At 38.7% G+C, this 20,109-nt stretch overlaps 3 protein-coding genes across 3 annotated transcripts; 2 read left to right on the forward strand and 1 right to left on the reverse strand.

Moving 5' to 3' along the window:
* Window positions 1-434: 434 nt before the first annotated feature.
* dcun1d1 (DCN1, defective in cullin neddylation 1, domain containing 1) lies at window positions 435-5,871 on the reverse strand. The gene is made up of 7 exons (XM_079243653.1): window positions 5,826-5,871; window positions 4,645-4,858; window positions 4,402-4,570; window positions 2,227-2,357; window positions 2,054-2,136; window positions 1,085-1,181; window positions 435-988 (listed from the first exon to the last, which is right to left on the reverse strand). Exons 1-7 carry the CDS (start codon window positions 5,826-5,828, stop codon window positions 912-914), a joined length of 774 nt encoding a protein of 257 aa, XP_079099779.1. The 5' UTR covers window positions 5,829-5,871; the 3' UTR covers window positions 435-911.
* Window positions 5,872-6,739: 868 nt separating this feature from the next.
* Window positions 6,740-7,711, forward strand: setd9 (SET domain containing 9). The gene has a single exon (XM_079243977.1). It carries the CDS (start codon window positions 6,766-6,768, stop codon window positions 7,594-7,596), a length of 831 nt encoding a protein of 276 aa, XP_079100103.1. The 5' UTR covers window positions 6,740-6,765; the 3' UTR covers window positions 7,597-7,711.
* Window positions 7,712-9,441: 1,730 nt separating this feature from the next.
* Window positions 9,442-14,632, forward strand: eif4a2 (eukaryotic translation initiation factor 4A2). The gene is made up of 11 exons (XM_079243178.1): window positions 9,442-9,518; window positions 10,957-11,014; window positions 11,102-11,234; window positions 11,456-11,595; window positions 12,006-12,174; window positions 12,265-12,374; window positions 12,656-12,799; window positions 13,146-13,283; window positions 13,359-13,448; window positions 13,680-13,759; window positions 13,832-14,632. The coding sequence occupies exons 1-11, from the start codon at window positions 9,490-9,492 to the stop codon at window positions 13,974-13,976; spliced, it is 1,236 nt and encodes a 411-aa protein (XP_079099304.1). The 5' UTR covers window positions 9,442-9,489; the 3' UTR covers window positions 13,977-14,632.
* Window positions 14,633-20,109: the final 5,477 nt, after the last annotated feature.

The following is a 20,109-nucleotide window of genomic DNA, read 5'->3' on the forward strand; positions in this document are numbered from 1 at the left end:
GTAGTATTTTAGGGAATTTTAACTGTAAAAAAAAGCTACTAATGTCATGTTTTCCCAATAATGTTAATTATTGGCTTAGAATAAAACTATTTGTTGAAAATGTACAAACTACAGCTGCTAATATACAAATGAAACTATATTCCGCATTCTTTTTTTTTTTTTTTGTTCTTTTGCAATTTGATAGTCAAAAACCAATAGAATTATTGGGTTTATTATGTTTAAAATGCAACAAATGAGGTTTTTAGGAGCTTTAAGTGCCCATAAATTAAGAGTACCGGAACAAAAAACCTTTTTTCTAGGAAAACATTTTTCGCCATTTAAGTCGTGTTTTTCTCCACATCAATCACAAACAGAAAGGCCCGGTTAAAGATACTGAACTTAGACATTTATTGTATCTGTAGACATTTGTGTTTAAACAGCATTGTGATTAAAAAAAACAAAAACAAACAACTTACAATCAAAGTTTTATATCAACTTGTCACACAAACGCATCATAAAACAAAAACAAAATGAAGAAAGCACACTAATAATAAAATTCAATATTTAAAGAACGTCCCTTTGCAATACCTTGAGTTTACGTTACAATTCAGGCGTTTTATCGGCCTGCGTTCGAAGACAAACATCCACGAATGACACGAGCCCAGATGGCAGCGCCTCTGCCGTTGGCTTGAGCGCACACAGAAGCTCAATACTTTAAATGAAAGTTTAGATGAAACCATCGCAAGCTGACCAGCAAAGAGATCTGCCTTTCATCTGTTTACATACAGACAGGTTTTTATAAAGTCTCTGAAGAGTAAAATATTTCAGTCCTGAGTGTCGAAAAGGCAACATAGTTCTCAGCTCAGTGCGGTAAACCGTTCAGCGTTGCTGTGGAAACCTCCTGTGGGACGTTTCCTGCGTAACATCAGCACTTAAACGGCTGTGCTTCTGGTCCCGACATGCGGCCGTGCAAACTCCACAAAGTCATCGATGAGGACGGGCCACGCTCCTGTTGACACAGCAGAAACGTTCTGTCACATGACCGTGCAAAGCATGCTGGGAGACATCAATGCTGGGCAAGCCACTTTGTTTCCATCCAGTTTACCTTCCTCATCATAATTCGACATGTCATCTGTGATCATCGTGCTGAAGTCTAGTAAGAGGTTCCAAGTGTCCTTGGGAATAGATCTTTTGTGGTGTTCCTGGAAGAAAAACAGCATAATGCTTAGAAATACAGTGAAAAAGCATTTACAGGTTCTTTTTTGCATCTTTGTCACACCTAAACTCTCAGATAATCAAGAAAATGATTAATAAATACAAAAAAATCATGAAATAAGTTTTACATTTAGGGGGAAAAAGTTATCCAGTCCTGTTATCTCTCATTTGGTGTCCGCATGAATGAACTTTGTTCCTTCTGTCTGTTGCTTGCAGTGACTTTTTATATCCAGCAGATGTCGCCGACGTGCGACACACACCATGAAGCATCCTCGACCAATCACTGCTGCTTCTTCAGGCTCGCCTGCCCTGCTTGTTTTAGACATGATCCTCCTCTAAAGCACCTGAGTCAAATGACTGAACTTCCTCATCAAGTTCTTTGCAGACTGTTAACGAGCATTTATTTCATTCAGGTGTGACGAGGTAGGGTCGCCTATAAAGCAGGGGTGCCCTAGTCTGGTCCTGGAGATCTACCATCCTGCTGTTTTTAGCTGCAACCCTTCTCCAACACACCTGAATCAAACAAGTGGCTCGTTAGCAGGCCTCTGCAGAGCTGAATGACATGCAGAAGAGGAGTTCAGCTGTTTGACTCAGCTGTGCTGGACAGGGGTTGCATCTAAAGGTTGCAGGATGGTAGATCTGGAGGACTGGATTTGGGCGCCCCTGCTATAAAACATGCAGAGCATGAGGGCCTGAAGACCGGATTTGGGAAACACTGCCTTAGTCTGATGACTGTTTATGTATGTTTTGATTATCCGACATGTTGGAGTGTCACAAATAAAGAGAAGTAAGTATCTGTATGTTTTCACAGCACTGATGAGACATCAGTCAACACCTGATGTGTTATTTACAAACTTACAACTAAAAATTTGTTCCACAAGTTCAGGAACTTGAATCTTCCAGCCAGAACTAAATTCCAATATGCGATTGCCATATCCAGATCTGGAAGAAAAGCGGAAGAAGATCAATATAAAAACATGGAATAAATCAAAAAACCTATGAACGATATGAGGGATGATGAAAGCTCCTTACCCAAACCCTTCTGGCCGGGGTTCTTGGCAAAATTAAATGTAAACTGGTAAAAGTCCTTAAATTTTCCCTGGTCCTTTAACTCCTGCTCCATCTTTGGCAGCTGGGCTTTGAGCTTCTCGATGCTGTCACAGCTGTGAGGCCACAGAGCAAACGTTCAGTATTCATGAGGATTACAGCAAATCTAGCACACACACACACACACACAGGTAGATATTTCTAAGCTGAACACAAAGTGTAAATTACTCAGACTGGAGGATATGGCCTAAACATACGATCTGAGCCTATTTTATTTCATTTTTTCTTTATTCTATTAAACTTATTTAAATCATGCAAACGTGACAGACTGACTGAAACGGCTGCATCTATCGCACAGATCTGCAACGTGGCTGCATCTGCGGTCTCTTCCACCTCGATCCTCCATCGTCAGACGTGATCCACTGGGAAAATAATTCCAGGATAAGTCGTCTCTTAATGGGAACTTGTGGGGTGAACCCGCCTGGTGCATCTTGTCAACAGCAGGTGTGTGAAGCGAGCGACAGCTCATCTCACTGTTAGTGCTTCCAGAGAGACACTATTGTGGTCCTGGTTCAGTTCTGGACCCTCAGGGCTCTCTGGTGAAACCGGTGTTGTGCCATAAATCGATTATCTGTCAGAAACGGATTAGGTGGTGATGTGAACAGCCTGTTAGTACCGTGTACCACAGTCTCTCTCTGAGTCTTTGCTCTGCAGCTCTTCCTGTATAAAATCGACGTAACACACAAACACCAGTGAGTGTGTGTAGGGTTTGGTTTTATGAGTTAAATGGATTAATCTGCAGACTACTACAAAACAAAATCTAATTCAGCCCATGTATGTGCTAAATAGCCTTTTTTTTTTTTTTAGTAGCCAAAGGGGTTGGACTTTTGCTTTTTCTGGCGACTAACAGCTCCTGCTGCTGAAAGGAGCCCTCAGGTTGCAACACGAACAAGTGAACTCAGGCATGAAAGACAAACGGGGCTCTGAAACCAGATGCTGTAAGAGCTGCCTGATCACCAGACTAAAAAGGAATCTGGAGAAATAAAAGAACTTATTTTTCCTTTTCAAACTATTTATAAAGCACTTTTCTTGCAACCGGCAACAAGAATAAAAGAACCAGTTTCTGCTTATCAAAATAAAATCTTCACAAACCAAAGTATTATTTTAAAAACACACACCACATAATCTCCTTCACACATGACATGTAAGCACAAGCTTTGTACCAGCGTTGTATGGTTTAACCACCACAGTCTGAGTCCTGCTGCTGACCATGTCCATCCCTTTATGAGCACAGTGTAGCATCTTCTGATGGAAACTTCCAGCAGGATGATGCACCATGTCACAAAGCTCACATCATCTCCATGACGATGAGTTCACTGTCCTCCAACGGCCTCCACAGTCACCAGATCTCAGTCCAGCAGAGCAGCTTTGGCATGTGGTGGAACGGTAGATTCTCATCGTGATGAGGTGGAACGGGAGATTCTCATCACGATGAGGTGGAACGGGAGATTCTCATCACGATGAGGTGGAACGGGAGATTCTCATCATGATGAGGTGGAACGGGAGATTCTCATGGTGATGAGGTGGAACGAGAGATTCTCATCACGATGAGGTGGAACGGGAGATTCTCATCAAGGTGTGGTGGAACGGGAGATTCTCATGGTGATGAGGTGGAACGGGAGATTCTCATGGTGATGAGGTGGAACGAGAGATTCTCATCACGATGAGGTGGAACGGGAGATTCTCATCAAGGTGTGGTGGAATGGGAGGTTCTCATGGTGATGAGGTGGAACGGGAGATTCTCATGGTGATGAGGTGGAACGGGAGATTCTCATGGTGATGAGGTGGAACGGGAGATTCTCATGGTGATGAGGTGGAACGGGAGATTCTCATGGTGATGAGGTGGAACGGGAGATTCTCATGGTGATGAGGTGGAACGGGAGATTCTCATGGTGATGAGGTGGAACGGGAGATTCTCATGGTGATGAGGTGGAACGGGAGATTCTCATCGTGATGTGTAGCAACTGTGTGATGCTGTGTGAGCAAAACCTCAGAGGAATGTTTCCTACACCTTTTTTAATCTATGACACCAAGAATGAAGTCAGGTCTGTAGGAAAAAGATCCAACTCAGAACTAGCAACGTAGAACATAAAGTCTCACCCCTGGTCCGTCATGCCATCTATGAACTCCTGCTTTGAGAACTCGCACTGTGTTGCTGCCCTGAACTTCCAGGCTATGAGAAGGACACTTATACTGGCAGGGTCCAGACCCAGGTCATCACAGAACTGCTGGATCCCATCAATGCCTATTTTGTTGTCATCGTGAGGATCTAAATGAGAGAAGAAAAGAAATTTGGCATTTCTTCAAAGCAAAATGTGAAGCTTTCTCAGTCATTTTTCATACCTCTGTATCTGTTGTACAGCTGTTCAAGCTTCTTCTTGTCTAAAGCCCCCTTAAGATTTGAAACATAGAGCTCTGGGTTTTGGAAAAACTTGTCTGTGGCAACATCTAATTTCCAGTCATTTTGAGACAGACAATTGACTGCAGTCTTCTCGTTGGATTGTGTGAAGATCACAAACTGTCGAACTTTATCCTTCTGAGAGGACTTCAGCTTGTTCTACACAAAGACCACACAACAAACACACAGACTAATCAGAAACAGGAACATGACACACATTTTATCATTAACTACGTGATACTTTGGTCAACATGTTACAGCAGGAGTTGCTAGAGCATTATGACTGCAAAGATAAGCTAAGTGTTAGCTACATACGAGGTTGAAGTTAACTTCTGATTCGCAATATGTGTTAAGGACAATTCCACTGAATTTTCTGAAAACTAGACTACATTAGACGAGGTCCTGACAAAAAAAACTACAAGACCTAGACTCTTAAAACCTGGACTGAACTATTCTACATACTATGCAGATTCAAGAAAATGAAGTTTCTGATTTGTGAAACCTTTAATCTATTTGTGAAAATGCAAATTAGGCTCATTTTGGGACATTATTGGCATCTGGACCACATTAGACCAGGTCCTGACAAAAAAACTACAACACTTAAGACTCTGCAAACCTGGACTGAAACATTATATATACAATACAGTGTCATTAAAACATAGTTTCTTATTTGCGAATCAGAATCAGAAACGATGTTTTAATGACTCTGCATAGTATGCAGAAAATATAAACAATGATGAACAACATTGTAAACTACCAGAAACAGCTGTTCAAACCGACATGCAATGTGTGAAAATCTTATGGTACATACAACCTTTAAGTCAATCTATTTTTTTAGTTATTCATAGCTGCTTCAAATATGTAGAACTTAATTATCAGATAGCTTTGAGATTTAAAAAAGAAGAAAAAAAAACTTAGCATGCCAGCTAAGCGACCGTATGCTAGTACCTTAGCTAATGCTAATGCTAACAGGAGCTACGTTTGCTTCAGTTAACTAAATAAAACTTTCAGTGCTTAAATGCTTTTTTTCTTACTGAATTGAACACCTCTTATTGACACTTTTTGTGGTAAAAAAACTGTTAGTACTTTTTCAAGGGGGAAAAAAGCGTAAATAGTCATTTTTTACCATGTTTGTCTTAGACTGAATCTCTTTCCTCCCATCCAGCTCGAAGCTGAAGTTAGCTTCCGGTTCATAGCTTCAGGTTCTCCGTAAAGGCTTTTTTCCCCTTCTTCTTTTTTTATTTTTTTATTTTTTTTTTTAAATTAAAACAAATCTTTAAGAAAAATGGCTAGAATTAAAAAAGTTTCAGAGTTATTCCACAAAAATATATGTATTTTCCAGGTCTGTCTCATTCATGAAATTGTCATTTTGTTCATGAAATGCTAATAATTTAGCACACATTGTTTCAGGTAAAGGACTCTTATACTGTCTGATTTTGACTTATTCTAGAATTATATAGATTCATAATTGCCGTTTATATCTGTAAAATGCTAATAAAATAACTTATTGTGGTATAAAGCCGTATGGGAGGAAAAAAAACACTATTTGAATTGTCTTAAAAAATCTCATTAAATAACTGCACGTTCGTTCATCTACATGCTTTGTATTATATGTCAATTCTGATTGTGAGTTTTATCATTTTTAGGCAGGACTTAGTTTAATGTGACATAGGACATAAATAAATTAAAAACAAACAAACAAACGAACAAAAAAAACCCCAACAAAACTGGGACTCGGAAGCAGTCAGCGCCGTACCAAATGTCAAGTTTAGCAAATAATAACAAAACACCATTTCCGGTTGTCGCATTCCGCTCTGAAACAAAAGTGTAGCATTAGTTTCTTCGTCAGTTATAGCTTCCTCTAAATCATGTTATTGTCTTGTAATTAGTTAGAAAAAGTTATATAAACTTCTCGTTGACTGATCATATTTTAATCAAAGTCTGATTGGTTGAGAACAAACTCTAAAACTATTACATGCGCTTTTATTTTCTTAGGCAATCTTCCGGAAGTAGTTTCACATATCATGGACGTGAGCTTGTTCCTCAACCGAAACACGTATTTCTGGATGTTTACAGCGGCGCTAAGAAGATTTCAGAAGAAATGGAGATCTTACCGGCACAGGTTCGTGCCGTGGGTCGTGTTCAACCTGTCTAAAAACGAGAAAACTCTGCGGAAGGTGTGTGATGACAAAGTGATCCCGGATGAGCAGGTTTCTCAGAGTCTGCTGAAGCTCTTTAGAGCCTTGCTCAGGAGCCAAAGCAAGATCCGAACCTCGCACTTTCTGCAACACTTTACTAGTGACCAAGAGCAGTGTGGTGAATATCCAGCCAGACAAGATGTTATGTTACAGTCTCTGGGGTTTTGCATTGACCGGCAGCCCAGCTCTTTACCCTCTGCAGGAATTGGGGTGTTTGTCACCATGGGGTTTGTACCAAAAGGAGCAACAGTTGCCATGTATCCTGGTACCATCTACCAACCCTATGAGCCCATCCTCCTTCAGTCCATCAGGAACCCCTTTGTTTTCAGATGTATTGATGGAATCTTGATTGATGGAAACGATAAAGGCATCTCCAGGATGGTGTTCAGGTCATGCAGTGGCCGAGACAGAATGGGTCCTTTCTTGACAAGTGACACCAGCTGGCTGACAGACAGTCCTCAAAACCCACTGGCAGTGGGTCAGTATGTCAACAACTGCTCCAATGAAAGGCCCGCTAATGTTTGTTATCAGGAGTATGATGTGCCGGAGAAGTTCCCCATGGAGCTCCGCCAGTATCTCCCCAATGTCAACTACAGCCAGGACACACACCGGCCTCTGCGCTGTGTTGTCCTGGTGTCTCTCAGAGACATTCGAGCAGGGGAGGAACTCTTCTCCAACTATTACACCATTGTGCATTAAAATATTTTCACTCCAACTAAAAAAAATTGGTGTTTTTAAGTAACTATTACAGCAATGTTGTTACTGTAATAAATGGAATAATATGTACAAGCAGTTCTTTGTACAATTAAGAATACACTGGAATAAAATTTAAATATACTTTATCATTGTTATGCTAAACGATACTCCTTTTGTAAACTCAAAATTGCTTTAAAGCTACTCGCCTCAATTTACAGGCAGAATATAGAAATGGTAAAGATAGAACAGATGGGTGACTTTTTTTTTTTTTTTTTTTAGCAAATAAAGGTACTTATGTGTCAAACAAGTCAGTGTTTCAGAAGCATAAAAATAAAGTAGTCATTGGGACACTTTAAACATCTCATTTTAACGTTCTTACTAGTTACAAACCTGCTCTATCTAAGTAGACATTAAACTAGTTTTGTTGAATGAGAGGATGAGATGCTCTGGTTTAACTAAGTTAAAAAACATACAGATTTTGACATAAAAAGAAAATTCCTTCTCAGATTTAATCAAGCTCAACCAGAAGGTGGAGAAGAATGATCGAGGTAGGAGCACCTCCAGTTAAAATTCAGTAAGATGTTTGTTGGATTATTTATTTAGTGTTTATTGTTAACAATGTCTTTTGGCAATATGCTGTTAGAAAACGTGTTTATTTGGGTTTTAAATGGAGCCACATTTGTTAGGAAATTGAATATGTGTGATGAGCAGCATAGTTGAGTATGTAATTCAAAGATTTCTTTATTTAACAGTCAAAGAACCATAAACAGCCTCACCAGGGCCTAAATCCACAATGACAGCGCTCTTCCACCATACAGCAGGTTTTATCAAAGCCTTCCAGGCGGCTCTGGCTGTGTGTGCTTCTCTTATACACTGCTGAGGCTTCTGTTTGTTAAATGAAGAAGCTGTTAACTTGCCAACATGTCTTGTTTTTTCAGACTTCAGTGATCTAATCCTTCTAAACGACATGATGTTGGGAGAGACAATCTGGCAACTTTTCATACAACTTACATTCCCATCTCTGCTGCTCGTCCCACAAATGCATTTTCCTTGTAAACATGGCTCCATTTCAAAGGGGTATAAACATGTTTTCTATAGCTGTGGCATTTATTACAAATAAGCATTGTTACAGGTTACAACAATCTACCAAACAGTAATTTAGGACTTTTTGTGCTAATTTTACCCTGAGCGGTAACTTGCAACTTGATGCTGTGGATAAAATAGTTAAAACTAGAATAGTGATGAGGGAAAACAAGAGAAACAAGAAAGAACTTGTTCTTGATCTTTTAAGCTTAACGTGTTGGGAAGGAAGCATTCCTGAGACGTTTTGACAGTCTGACCTGCAAAAACTGCTTGTGTCAACAGTAAAAGTTTGACAAGTTACTCTGTACAGTCAACTTTCTTGGAATTGTTGGGGACAGATCTCACACTGAATCAAGATAAGGTAGCTTATAGAAATATGTTGGTCCTTTTAAACTATTACAGTTTATACAGTTGTTTATTTTATTTTATTTTATTTTTATTTTTATTTTTATTTTATTACTTCACCACAGCCCTTCCTCAAAAAAGCATCTTGCGCAACCTTGCCAAGCCGAGTTTTGACCCGTCAGAGACACTGTAGCAGCCGGCGCACTGACTATTACTGCATTATCCTTCCGCTGAAAAATCTAGTTCGTAACTATTTTAACAATTTAGTACTTTGCAGAAAGCCTATTTGAATAATGAAAATAGTCTATAAAGCGTAGTGAGACCCAAAAAATAATTCTGTCAACTGAAAGTCGTTTGTCAATTTAAGTGACCGTTACATTTATTTGAGAATGTAGTCCGGCCGCATAAAGGCAGTTGGCAACGCCATCAGCGATCTTTTCAGTCGCATGCTGAAGTTGGGAACGGATCATGTCTAGCGATTCTGCTGATTACAACAGGTAATGCACCACATTTGCTCTTTTTTTTTATTTTAGAAAACAAAAGAATACATGATATTTGTTTGTACTTAACCGCTTGAAAACTTTAAGCCCACGTTAAGAGGCAGAATTTGCTATCATCTTGGTAGCTAGGGCCCTGACTGCTGTCAGGGTGATTCGGTTGTTAGCAGTTAGCTACGTGACGTTAGCCTAGCTGCTATGTTAGCAGTTAGCTTCGTGATTTAGCCTAGCTGCTATGTTAGCAGTTAGCTTCGTGATGTTCATGGTTTCCGAAGAAAATATCTCAAAAGACACGAAGAGGTGTGATTTACAAAGATTTGCTACAATATTTCATTGAATGTGAATTCTTTATAGGTATATATGTATTGTCACAAAAAAGTTAGCTTCGTAATGTTAGGGGTTAGCTTCGTGATGTTAGCCTGGTTGCTGCTCCTAGTGGCCGTCAGTACGCGTGTTTATTACACGTGTTTCGTTTTCTAACTGCAAGCCACAAACTGTCTCTTCGCCTAGCTGTACAGGTCAGGGAGCGTGTTCCTGCTGTGGCTGTCCAGAGGAGCTACCAGGCTAGGCTACACAGCGGCCTACGTCTCGGTGGAAGCCGCCTTCGGCACCGCAGGCCCAACTATCCGACATATTGGCTACCGTTGAGGGAGGCAAAGCTCCATGTTGAAATCCTCACCTTGTTCTAAAACCACGTTTCAGGCTTCTGAGACCGGTTTGTGACGGGTGTGTGTACATGTCTGAAACCTTTTGAAATTACATAAATTTTCGGAGGGCAGGTAGTTTAGTCTCGGCTCGTGGAATTTGACACGTGCACCCGCTGAAGCTCCGGACTGTGAAATGAGATACTCAGGGCGTGACCCGGACCACCGTGGACCCACTCAACTGTCCGGGAAGTAGATTTTAGTCCATCTCTTCCAGCTGATAATTCAATTCAACTTTATTTGTATAGCGTCAAATCACGGCAATGCCATCTCAAGACGCTTTACAGACAGAAAAAAAACATAATGAAAGCCAATTCATAATAGCCTGTATAAGGAAACCTACAGACTCAATCTCCAATCCCGAGCGAGCGCACTGGTGACAGTGGGAAGGAAAAAACTCCCTTTTAACAGGAAGGAAACCTCTGGTAGAACCTGGCTCAGGGACAGGCAGCCATCTGCCTCTGCTGTGTGTGTGTGTGGGGAAGGAAGAGGACAGAAAGACAACAGGAACTGCTACTCCTGGCCAGGGAGACCTGCTGAGACAGGAGACAAACATGTTAGACTGAAGACATGAACTTATGGTTTTAATTCAAAGTCCCACGTGACGACGTTGGTAAAAACGTGCTGCTTGTGTCGGACTCCCAGGGTCACCAGTCTTCCCACTGGATTTTCATCTGGTTTAAAGCGTTTTTAATGTGCTGTTTAGTAAAATCTGACCCACTTCTCTTCAACAGCTCAAGAGATAGAGACCATGGGGGGCCTGATGGGATGGAGCCTGATGGTGTCATTGAGGTAGGTTCAAATAAAATGGCTATAAATGCAGATCCAGTCATTTCAAAGTACTAAAACTTCACCACGTTTTTTTTCCCTTTTAAATAGAGCAACTGGAATGAGATTACGGACAACTTTGATGATATGAACCTGAAAGAGACTCTTCTCAGGGGAATATACGCTTATGGTTTTGAAAAGCCGTCTGCCATTCAGCAGAGGGCAATCATCCCTTGTATTAAAGGTACTGAAATAAAATTAATAAGTGAAATGTTCTCCAGTTGAGTGAAATGATGCTTTACCATCTTTCGGGACTTACCCTACAATGGGGACAATATTTCATCACTGATCACTCTGCCTTGCAAAATGGCTTTCTATCACACTTATTGAGCTATTGTTCTGAGCCGTTTAAAGACCATGTTTTAGACATTTTTTATTTATAGTAATGTATTTTCCTTCTGTCAGGCTATGATGTCATTGCCCAAGCCCAGTCAGGCACTGGCAAGACGGCCACGTTTGCCATCTCTATCTTGCAGCAGCTGGACATTGAGCAGAAAGAGACTCAAGCTCTGGTTTTGGCTCCCACCAGAGAGCTGGCTCAGCAGGTACGCTGTTCCTGAGGTCATGAAAAACCTCAACAGTGTCTCAGACCTAGGCAGCAAACTGAGGACACTGTTCAGATCCGAAGGTACCATCTCTTTACAAATTTAACTTTTTTTTTTTCTTTCTTTTCTGAATTGAAAGCCTCCTCTTATGATTGGTGCAGCCCTGTCCATGGCTGCATCGATCTTAAAAGGCGAATTGTCTGGTTGTGTCAAACGTTTTTGTGAAAATCTGAGTGATGTGATGGCATACCATCTTTCGGGACTGACTCTTGACATGGAGAGTTCCTTTTGCTTTACTGATCACTTGGGATTGATATTTCTAGTTTTCTTTTTGTTTGTTTCACTGTCCTGAATTTGTTTTTTCCTCTTTTTTTTTTTTCTTTTTTTTTTTTTTTTTTAAACCAAACTAGATCCAGAAGGTAATTCTGGCTCTTGGTGACTACATGGGGGCAACCTGCCATGCCTGCATCGGAGGGACAAATCTCCGTAGTGAAATTCAGAAGCTCCAGGCCGAAGCCCCTCACATAGTTGTGGGCACACCAGGCCGTGTGTACGACATGCTGAACAGGAGACATCTGTGTAAGTACCATCCTGGTGCTGCTGAGCTGAAGCTTTAGTCTGTGAATGTCAACCTGATCTCATCTGACTGCTTTCTACGTTGTTCTTCAGCCCCTAAATGGATCAAGATGTTTGTTCTGGACGAGGCCGACGAGATGTTGAGTCGAGGGTTCAAGGATCAGATCTATGAGATCTTCCAGAAACTGAGCACAAACATTCAAGTAAGCAGAAACAAACTGCGTGATCTTCATCATCATCCTTCTGCCTTAACAGAAGTCTGCTATAACTGTGTGATCCAGATTTTTCTGTTTCATGCAGTAATGCTAGCAGATCACTGTGCAGAAGGAGATTAATGAGCACTGTGCTGAAAACGAGACGCGGTCGAACCTCTTTCTTAATGTTCGTTGGTCGCCGTCTCAAGGTTTAGTGCCACAGATGTGTCAGCAGTGAAATGTCCCGGCTTGTGTAACTTTTTCTTCTCAATGTGTTGCTGCTTCTTCAGGTGGTTTTGCTCTCAGCCACAATGCCAGCCGACGTGCTGGAGGTAACCAAGAAGTTCATGCGAGATCCCATTCGCATTCTGGTGAAGAAAGAGGAGCTGACTCTTGAGGGTATCAAGCAGTTCTACATAAACGTGGAGAGAGAGGTTTGTTTGAATCAGCAACGTAGTTCATAGATGCTAGGGTTGTCATGTGCTGCTGTTTACGCCACAAGCCCTTCTCTTTAAAGCATCCTGCTGAAACTGCTCTCACCAAGCCTTGGGGTTTGGCTCGGGCAGACATGTGAGCATGGGTACACCAGGGAAGGAGATAAATGACACAGGATTGCAAACGAGGCTGGGAGGGACCTCTTTCTTAATGTCTGGTTTCCTTTGTCTCCAGATCCTGTGTTACACACAAGCTGCTTTTTAATCCCTCTAGTCAGGTGCATAACTGCCGCTGCTGCTCGTGTTGGGGCTCGTTGACGGTAATGGTTTCGTTGTTCATCTGCAGGAATGGAAGCTGGACACGCTGTGTGATCTGTACGAGACTCTGACCATCACCCAGGCTGTCATCTTCCTCAACACCAGGAGAAAAGTGGACTGGTTGACTGAGAAGATGCACGCTAGAGACTTCACCGTGTCTGCTCTGGTAAGACCGCTCGCACTGGAGCTGAACGTCCATGTTGATGCTGTGCTTTTCCTGACACGTGTTCTCCATCTGCAGCACGGTGACATGGACCAGAAGGAGCGCGACGTGATCATGAGAGAGTTCAGGTCCGGCTCAAGCAGAGTGTTGATCACTACTGATCTTCTGGTTAGTACGCCGTTCGTCTGACGCTTCAGCCCAAAATGTTTGTAACCCTGCGACAGTCCTCACATGACCAAGCAGCAGAACTTTTGGGAGATGAGGGCTCGTTCTCCACAATGGATTCTTCTACGGCAGGAATCTGTTACTTTTACACGAGCAACATTCATACACGCCCAACGTAGTCTGCTTTGATTTGTTTGAGATCCAGACTGAATTTGTTTTGGTTCCTCGTCTCAGGCTCGTGGGATTGATGTTCAGCAGGTTTCCCTGGTCATCAACTATGACCTTCCGACAAACCGAGAGAACTACATTCACAGGTAAGTTTTACTCGTGTTGAGCCGTCAGCGCGGTCGCCTTCATCGCTCTGACGGCTGATCCTCTCTCTGCAGAATCGGTCGCGGTGGCCGTTTTGGCAGAAAAGGAGTCGCTATCAACTTTGTCACTGAGGAGGACAAGAGGATTCTTCGGGACATCGAGACGTTTTACAATACAACTGTGGAGGAGATGCCTATGAATGTGGCTGACCTGATTTAAGCCCCGAGGTGGTCGTCTTTTCTTTCTTTTTTTTACGCGGTGATAGCGATCGTCCACTTGCATTGTGCTTATATTATCAGAGGGGGAAAAAAACTTCTCAATGCTAAACTTTGGATCAGAATTTTGGTATGTGTTAAAAGCGAGGTGACTTCTATGGTGGTCCCTCTTGGACAGTTGTAGATTCTGACCTCGTCAGCTGGCCGGTTGGAGCTACAAAGCCATGGGGTCTGTAAACATTAAGGTCCTTATCAGGTATTTCTTTACATGTTCAATTAAAATGCGTGTATTCGATGTTCTCCACCATTTAGTAACTTTCTTGTGGACTAAAAGGTATAAGTGCTGTATAAAGTCTGCAAATTATGTTATGCTAACATATGTGCGATGTCTTGTGGGCCTGCTTAATAGAGGCACTTTTCATGTTATACTGTAGATTCACTTGCTTTGTTTCTTTTGTGAATGTGTTTAATTTAATGTACCATATTTTTTTAATCCCACTTGCTATATCAGAATTCTTCACTGGTTGGCCATATTTTGCTGACGTGGTTTTACCCTTAACAGAGTATATCACACCCCCACCCACCCACCCTGACTATTTTCAGAGTTCCCCCTCCTCTCCAGAATTGTATGAATGTCTTAATAAACTGAAATTGCTGTAAGTAAAACTTTTGTGTCTTGAAGTGTTTGGTTTATGAGCCGATGGTTGGCGGCGTGCTGGTTCCACGCCGGCTGAAGCAGTCTTCAGAGTTCTGCAGCAGGAGAGAGGCGGTTTGTGGGGAAGAAATGGAGTTTAAGCGCCACCTGCTGGCTTCAGTAAGACCACCTAACGTCTGATGGGAGGTGGCGTTCCTGTTCCACATTATCCAAACTGGTCGGCTCTTTTAGTAGAACGACTGTTTGCGGTTTGATGTTTCTCACTTTCAGTCCTTTTGCAGAGACGTGTACATTTTTGAGAGTTTGTAGGACTGGTTTTTCCTTCGAGGGAATTCCAGTTCATACTGGGTAGAGATGCAACACTACCAGTATCTGTATCGGCTCAATACCAAGCGTGTGTACCGATACCACACAAGTCTTAAAAGAAAGAAATACCTAAAATGTTAAAATATGAAATTTTTTGTTCCACTAAAAGCTAGGTCTTTGTTTCAAAACAACACATTTAGTTGTATTTAGTTAATTGTGCCAAATCAGAATAAAACTTATTGTTAGATCTGTAATGTTGCATTGGTGAGGTAACTTCAGAAAGGATGGGTCATTTATTACAACCTGATGAAATCAGTTATAACAGCAATAATAACCATAGTCACAATAATGTTCACATAAACAGGTTTGGTATCACCAAATATTCACATTTCAGATATTGGTTTGGGATCAGAACTCCCAAGAAGTGGTTTGCTGCATCCCTATATACTGTGGACAAGACTACAGAGTTGGTGAAAGACTTCCAGAAGCGGCGATCGGCTCGAAGCAGCTCTGTATGCTCGGTGTGGACGTGGTGGAGGAAGAGAAATATGAGTGTGATGATCAACAGCAGTACAAGAAGGCCTGCAACAGACTACTTCCTTCACTGTGTGCAGCAAGATGCTGGAAATCTTTTACCAGTCTGTTGTGGCCAGTCACGTTCTGCTCTGCTGGGAGGGTCTGGATAACCCTGACCACCCTGTACTGGTCAGACAGTGGAATGCCTTTTCCACAAGGCTCGGGGACCGATACAGGAAGTCATTCCTGCCCACCTCAATAACACATCATCCTTGTGTCATAGATAACATCCAGACCGTTACCATATCTCAGTATATATTACACTGTTATTATATCTCAGTATATATTAGACCGTTAATATATCTCAGTATATATATTACACGGTTATTATATCTCAGTATATATTAGACCGTTACCATATCTCAGTATATATTACACGGTTAATATATCTCAGTATATATTAGACCGTTACCATATCTCAGTATATATTAAACTGTTACTATATCTCAGTATATATTACACTGTTACTATATCTCAGTATATATTAGACCGTTACCATATCTCAGTATATATTAGACCGTTACCATATCTCAGTATATATTAGACCGTTACTATATCTCAGTATATATTAGACTGTTACTATATCTCAGTATATATTACACTGTTACTATATCTCAGTATATATTAGACCGTTACCATATCTCAGTATATATTAGACCGTTACCATATCTCAGTATATATTACACGGTTACTATATCTCAGTATATATTAGACTGTTACCATATCTCAGTATATATTACACGGTTAATATATCTCAGTATATATTAGACCGTTACCATATCTCAGTATATATTAGACTGTTACGATATCTCAGTATATATTACACGGTTAATATATCTCAGTATATATTAGACCGTTACCATATCTCAGTATATATTAGACTGTTACCATATCTCAGTATATATCACACTGTTAATATATCTCAGTATATATTAGACCGTTACCATATCTCAGTATATATTACACTGTTACTATATCTCAGTATATATTAGACTGTTACCATATCTCAGTATATATATGACGGTCACTATATCTCAGTATATATTACATTGTTACTATATCTCAGTATATATTAGACCGTTACTATATCTCAGTATATATTACACGGTTACTATATCTCAGTATATATTACACGGTTACTATATCTCAGTATATATTTGACCGTTACTATATCTCAGTATATATTACATGGTTACCATATCTCAGTATATATTAGACTGTTACTATATCTCAGTATATATGACACGGTTAATATATCTCAGTATATATTACATGGTTACTATATCTCAGTATATATTAGACTGTTACTATATCTCAGTATATATTACACCGTTACTATATCTCAGTATATATTACACGGTTAATTTATCTCAGTATATATTAGACCGTTACCATATCTCAGTATATATTACACTGTTACCATATCTCAGTATATATTACACTGTTACTATATCTCAGTATATATTAGACTGTTACTATATCTCAGTATATATTAGACCGTTTCCATATCTCAGTATATATTAGACCGTTACCATATCTCAGTATATATTACACGGTTACTATATCTCAGTATATATTAGACTGTTACCATATCTCAGTATATATTACACGGTTAATATATCTCAGTATATATTAGACCGTTACCATATCTCAGTATATATTAGACTGTTACCATATCTCAGTATATATTACACGGTTAATATATCTCAGTATATATTAGACCGTTACCATATCTCAGTATATATTACACTGTTACTATATCTCAGTATATATTAGACCGTTACTATATCTCAGTATATATTACACGGTTAATATATCTCAGTATATATTAGACCGTTACCATATCTCAGTATATATTACACTGTTACTATATCTCAGTATATATTAGACTGTTACCATATCTCAGTATATATTAGACCGTTACTATATCTCAGTATATATTACACGGTTACTATATCTCAGTATATATTAGACCATTACTATATCTCAGTATATATTAGACCGTTACCATATCTCAATATATATTAGACCGTTACTATAACTCAGTATATATTACACGGTTACTATATCTCAGTATATATTAGACCGTTACCATATCTCAGTATATATTAGACCGTTACTATATCTCAGTATATATTACACGATTACCATATCTCAGTATATATTAGACTGTTACTATATCTCAGTATATATGACACGGTTAATATATCTCAGTATATATTACATGGTTACCATATCTCAGTATATATTAGACTGTTACTATATCTCAGTATATATTAGACCGTTACTATATCTCAGTATATATTACACGGTTACTATATCTCAGTATATATTAGACCATTACTATATCTCAGTATATATTAGACCGTTACTATATCTCAGTATATATTACACGGTTAATATATATCAGTATATATTAGACCGTTACTATATCTCAGTATATATTAGACTGTTACTATAGCTCAGTATATATTACACGGTTAATATATCTCAGTATATATTAGACCGCTACAATATCTCAGTATATATTACATTGTTACTATATCTCAGTATATATTACACTGTTACTATATCTCAGTATATATTAGACTGTTACTATAGCTCAGTATATATTACACGGTTAATATATCTCAGTATATATTAGACCGTTACAATATCTCAGTATATATTACATTGTTACTATATCTCAGTATATATTAGACTGTTACCATATCTCAGTATATATTAGACGGTTACTATATCTCAGTATATATTACACGGTTAATATATCTCAGTATATATTAGACTGTTACTATATCTCAGTATATATTACACTGTTACTATATCTCAGTATATATTAGACCGTTACCATATCTCAGTATATATTAGACCGTTACCATATCTCAGTATATATTACACGGTTACTATATCTCAGTATATATTACACTGTTACTATATCTCAGTATATATTAGATCGTTACCATATCTCAGTATATATTAGACCGTTACCATATCTCAGTATATATTACACGGTTACTATATCTCAGTATATATTACACTGTTACTATATCTCAGTATATATTACACGGTTAATATATCTCAGTATATATTAGACCGTTACAATATCTCAGTATATATTACATTGTTACTATATCTCAGTATATATTAGACCGTTACCATATCTCAGTATATATTAGACTGTTACTATATCTCAGTATATATTAGACCGTTTCCATATCTCAGTATATATTAGACCGTTACCATATCTCAGTATATATTACACGGTTACTATATCTCAGTATATATTAGACTGTTAACATATCTCAGTATATATTAGACTGTTACCATATCTCAGTATATATTACACTGTTACTATATCTCAGTATATATTAGACCGTTACTATATCTCAGTATATATTACACGGTTAATATATCTCAGTATATATTAGACCGTTACCATATCTCAGTATATATTACACTGTTACTATATCTCAGTATATATTAGACTGTTACCATATCTCAGTATATATTAGACGGTCACTATATCTCAGTATATATTACATTGTTACTATATCTCAGTATATATTAGACGGTTACTATATCTCAGTATATATTAGACCGTTACCATATCTCAGTATATATTAGACCGTTACTATATCTCAGTATATATTACACGGTTACTATATCTCAGTATATATTAGACCATTACTATATCTCAGTATATATTAGACCGTTACTATATCTCAGTATATATTACACGGTTAATATATCTCAGTATATATTAGACCGTTACCATATCTCAGTATATATTACACTGTTACTATATCTCAGTATATATTAGACTGTTACCATATCTCAGTATATATTAGACGGTCACTATATCTCAGTATATATTACATTGTTACTATATCTCAGTATATATTAGACTGTTACCATATCTCAGTATATATTAGACGGTTACTATATCTCAGTATATATTACACGGTTAATATATCTCAGTATATATTAGACTTTTACTATATCTCAGTATATTTTACACTGTTACTATATCTCAGTATATATTAGACCGTTACTATATCTCAGTATATATTACACGGTTAATATATCTCAGTATATATTAGACCGTTACCATATCTCAGTATATATTACACTGTTACTATATCTCAGTATATATTAGACTGTTACCATATCTCAGTATATATTAGACGGTCACTATATCTCAGTATATATTACATTGTTACTATATCTCAGTATATAGTAGACGGTTACTATATCTCAGTATATATTAGACCGTTACCATATCTCAGTATATATTAGACCGTTACTATATCTCAGTATATATTACACGGTTACTATATCTCAGTATATATTAGACCGTTACCATATCTCAGTATATATTAGACCGTTACTATATCTCAGTATATATTACACGATTACCATATCTCAGTATATATTAGACTGTTACTATATCTCAGTATATATGACACGGTTAATATATCTCAGTATATATTACATGGTTACTATATCTCAGTATATATTAGACTGTTACTATATCTCAGTATATATTAGACCATTACTATATCTCAGTATATATTACACGGTTACTATATCTCAGTATATA

The sequence above is a fragment of the Telmatherina bonti genome (genome assembly GCF_933228915.1).
Source record: "Telmatherina bonti genome assembly, chromosome: 7".
NCBI lineage: Eukaryota > Metazoa > Chordata > Actinopteri > Atheriniformes > Telmatherinidae > Telmatherina > Telmatherina bonti.